Source organism: Sinocyclocheilus anshuiensis, unplaced genomic scaffold (genome assembly GCF_001515605.1).
Source record: "Sinocyclocheilus anshuiensis isolate Anshui unplaced genomic scaffold, SAMN03320099.WGS_v1.1 scaffold2876, whole genome shotgun sequence".
Classification (NCBI taxonomy): Eukaryota; Metazoa; Chordata; class Actinopteri; order Cypriniformes; family Cyprinidae; genus Sinocyclocheilus; species Sinocyclocheilus anshuiensis.
In genome coordinates, this window is record NW_015554214.1 from 24946 (window position 1) to 29661 (window position 4716).

At 37.8% G+C, this 4716-nt stretch overlaps 2 protein-coding genes across 2 annotated transcripts in view; both read left to right on the top strand.

Annotated features, from left to right (window-relative positions):
- Positions 1–792, top strand: part of LOC107671084 (transcription factor GATA-4-like) — a 14691-nt gene extending 13899 nt beyond the window's left edge. Inside the window, exon 6 of the mRNA XM_016463930.1 lies at positions 227–792. Within this exon, the coding sequence (XP_016319416.1) occupies positions 227–343 (117 nt within the window). The 3' untranslated portion in view covers positions 344–792. The remainder of the gene's footprint in view (positions 1–226) is intronic.
- A 2298-nt stretch (positions 793–3090) lies between these two features.
- The window catches only part of LOC107671088 (squalene synthase-like), a 12264-nt gene continuing 10638 nt past the window's right edge, over positions 3091–4716 (top strand). Inside the window, exon 1 of the mRNA XM_016463936.1 lies at positions 3091–3646. Coding sequence (XP_016319422.1) covers positions 3548–3646 — 99 coding nt within the window. The 5' untranslated portion in view covers positions 3091–3547. The remainder of the gene's footprint in view (positions 3647–4716) is intronic.

The window sequence follows — 4716 nt, forward strand, 5'->3', positions numbered from 1 at the left end:
TGCATGTGTTTGTATTTATATATACATAATAAATAACACACAACACACAATGAACAACAACTTTTATTTTGGATGCGATTAATCGCGATTATATATATATATATAAGCTAAAAGTCCATTATTAATTTATTACAATTATTCATTTATTAAATGCTTTTGTCTAAAGTCATTCTTATGAACAAAACTCCAACACAAGTAACACAAAATCTTTCCTTTGTCCATCCAGGTCTCTGTGTTTCTGTCGTATATGGGAACTCCAAGCTCAAGTTCTGCTCTCAAACTTTCTCCAAGTGGATCTTCCAGCTCCAAAAGCGAAGTGTGGAACAGCCTGATTCTAGCATAAGAAACCAAGATCTTCCCGTGAAGGCGTCTCTCCCTGCAGAGCTCCGAGCAGAAGAACTGATCTATCGGGTGCCAGAACCAGCGAGTTTCAGTGATGAAATGAAGACACAGAAATATCTCCAATGTGTAGACAATCATGGAAAGATACTAAACGTACAGCGAGACCTTCACATCAACAGATCAGTAGAAAACCCTGGACCTGATTATAAACGTGCTGTGAATCGCAGGAACCAAGACCCTTCAGTCCCAGAAGATCACGAGAACATTATATAACCTGAACGCTCCAGATCACGGCTTGATGGACTCATAGCATGTGCTTTACTCATCTTTAAGACATTGGTTTCATTCATTTTAAACCATTTGAGTGGCATTCAGTTGCTATAAGTATACGTGTTAGAGCAATAGTTCACCCAAAAATGAAAATTTGCTCCATCCGAGATGTGAATGAGTTTGTTTCTTCATCAGATCTGGAGAAATGTAGCATTGCATCAGTGTCTCAGCAATGGATGCTCTGCAGTGAATGGGTGCCGTCAGAATGAGAGTCCAAACAGCTGATAAAAACATCACAATAATCCACACCACTCCAGTCCATCAGTTAACATCTGGAGAAGACAAAAGCTGAAAGTAATCCAGCATTAAGACGTTTTTAACTAATGAATCCATAATCCATAATAACTCTTCCTCCAGCTTTTGTCTTCTCCAGATGTTAACTGCTGGACTGGAGTGCTGTGGATTATTGTGATGTTTTTATCAGCTGTTTGGACTCTCATTCTGACGGCACCCATTCACTGCAGAGCATCCATTGCTGAGACACTGATGCAATGCTACATTTCTCCAAATCTGATGAAGACACAAACTCATCCTAATCTCGGATGACCTGAGGGTGAGCACATTAACAACACATTTAAATTTTTGGGTGAACTATTGCTTTAAAAAAAAAGAGCCATAGTGGCACAACACTTTTCTCAAGAAAATGTAGTAATTGTTGCATTTTGTTGCAACGTTTTTCTCTCCCATAGCACTCCTGCTCTATTTTAATGGATAATTCTCTTTTTTCCTTCACACTATATATCTGCAGGGAAACATTTATTTTATTTTTTATTGTCATGATGAGCATTATTAATCATGTCTACGAGCAGATAAGAACTTGCAAGATGTTATTCCTGCTCACATCTGACCTGTCCTTTGTTTGCAAACAAAATTCAGATTTGTTACAATTTAGGTTTTTATTTTTGATGGCATCTAATGTCAAGACCATTGAGTCGACCTGAAATCTTTGCGTTAGCAGCCAGACCCACCAGCATTAGTTCACCAACTTCCTGTCTAGAAAGCCACTTCCTTGAAACTTTAAAAAAAATAACCCTCACCACAAATTTTACTTCCTTTTCAAATCTAAGAAAATCCCCTTTACTGCAGCTGAGCTCCTTTAAATGTATCAAATTTTTAAATACATTCTTATATTTATGTCTATATAGAAATCAGGGTTACAGTTTGCCTTGTAAAGTCAATCTGAACTTGTGCATCTGATCTCTCATTATAGATTAAACATTGTTTACGTTTCTCATTAGACTGTAAAGAAAATAGAAAGTCTACATGTAATTCTTTTCTTGTAGCAGCATTCTATAATATTAATTACGAAACAACTCACTCCATGTTTAACTGTTGTTGTGCCACACAACATCTATGTGAAAATTAGATTAAACTGTTTGTAATTTCAGATTCAACTTTATTCTTTCACAGAGAACAAGGTTTTCCATGTCTTTAAATGCCCAGTAAATCGGTTTAGTAATAAACTCAAATAACAATTTAACAATTAAAAACAACTGCCCTAATAATTTTTATTTGTCAAAGACTAAAGGCCCGTTCACACTAGGAGCTATAACTATAACGATAACTATTAGCGAACAATGACCTTCTGTTTATTTTAAACACGCCCTGCAGTTTTGTTGTCTGCCTCTTTAAATATTGGAACACTTTCAGGATGGATTCTGATTGGCTGTCAATATTTTATCATTAATCGTTTGTGGGAAAATCGCCATGAAAGTGATTCCAACGATATCGTTCCTCTATGTTGTTATCGTTATAGCTGTAGTGTACTATTTTTTTTTAATTTAGTACGATTATATCGTTATCGTTATAATTATCATGAACGATAATCGTTAGCTATTGGTGTGAACGGGCCTTAATAAACATAGGAGAAAAGCGGTTTCAGAAATATATCTGTTAGAGCACATGTAAAGTAATTATTATTGTATATAGGCTAACAATGTGTTCTTGAATCCCATTACATTTTATTGTAGGCTATTGAAATGTAATAAGACCACATGCAATTTGCAATATGTGACCCTGGACCACAAAACCAGGCATAAGGGTCATTTTTTTTAAATAGCTGAATAAATAAGCTCTCCGTTTATGTATGTAGGATCGGACAATATTTGGCTGAGATACAACTATTTGAAAATCTGGAATCTGAGTGTGTAAAAAAAAAAAAAATCAAAATATTGAGAAAATCATCTTTAAAGTTGTCCAAATGAAGTTCTTAGCAATGCATGTTACTAATCAAAAATTAAGTTTTGATATATTTACGGTAGGAAATTTACAAAATATCTTCATGGAACACGATCTTTACTTAATATCCTAATGATTTTTGGCATAAAAGAAAAATCAATAATTTTGAGCCATACAATGTATTGTTGGCTATTGCTACAAATATACCCCAGCGACTTAACACTGCTTTTGTGCTCCAGGGTCACAGATGTAATGCACAAAAATAATGTTCAATTACAGTGGTTTTATATGATATAAAACCATATTAGTCTTATAAGTAATACAGTTAATTGTTTTAATGCTTCAGCTCTAATTCGCAGCTGAGGTGACTCTATTTACACCATCCCGGTGTTCGTAACACCCCTCAACGTCATCACCAGCCTGACCAATCAGCGCCTCGCATGAGCTCTGCGTCCATCCTACTGGCTACTGGGCGGGCCATCACACCAGTCGCTCTCGCTTCTCATTGGTCGATACGCTCTAAACCCATGACGCCTCAGCCAATCAGAGGAGTCAGTCGATCGTGTGAGTGAGGGATTGTCGCTGCGCAGGTTAGCTGATTCTGTCCTGGATCTCTATAGAGTTTGAATGGAAATAGCAGCGCGTGAATTTCAGCTCACCTGTTAAGAAAAGCGTCCTCATAAACACACGGGCGAAAATGGACATCCTCAAGTCTCTAGGACACCCGGAAGAAATAATCAACCTCTTTAAATACAAAATAGGAGGCTGTCGTTCTGTTATGCCTAAATTGGATTATGTAAGTAAATGCATTTTGAGCGTTCATCTCTAATATTCATCCCCTGTGCATGCATGTGCATGCACAATACATGTTTTGCATTTATCTGTCATTATGCATGTCAGATTTTATTAATAAACACTAAAACACTTATTTTAAGAAGATTAAGAAGAGATTAAATACAATTGCATCAGCTGCAGTTCTAAAGATGTCTTTATGCTTTTCCAGCAAGCAGTGCATAAACGGTGTCAGCATCAAATGGATTTGATTTAATCCTGGTTTGGAGAGGAAGGTTAGTTTTAACAGACAGGAGACCCGAGGATTCGTCTTATATAATGAGCTTTGACGACTGGAGGGTCAGACAGGTCAGGTGATGATGCTCTGCGCATGTTTGACAGCTAATCCACATCCACACCGATAAACACACGGACACACAGAACGATAGAACGATAGATAGATAGATAGATAGATAGATAGATAGATATCCATCTGAAAGGGAAAGTCCTCAGAACTTTGACTAACGTTCAGACAAGGTTCTCTCAAAGTTATTCCGGTAACATTAATAGAACGTTCACTCAGTTATCTGGTCTTTATTAAAGGTGGGGTAAGTGATTTCTGGTAGCCAATGTTGACATTTGAAATCACCAAAACAAACACGCCCCTACCCCAAAAGGGTCTCGCCCCTATTTTGATTGCTCCGCCCCACACATACGTACGCAACCCAGGCAACGATTAGTTCTGTGAAACAAAGCAAAACCAATGTTACACCGTGTCTACACCGGACGCGAGCGGTGCGGCGCGACAAAATACTATAGAACTCATAATCAGTGATGCTGTCTACACAATAGATATATATACATATCTATGGTCTACACTAGATGCGGTGCGGCACGACACGACACGACAAATCCCCGACAGAAAACTGCTGCTGCGTTCTATTTATGACGTATTGACACAAATTTCAAATGATTTTCAGCGGTCGCTTTGTCGCGTCCAGTGTACTAGACAGACTTTAGCTGTTGCGGCGCAGACACGGTGTTACTCACCTATCGAGAAGAAACAAAGCAACCTCGGCGTCCGATCGCAGGCCT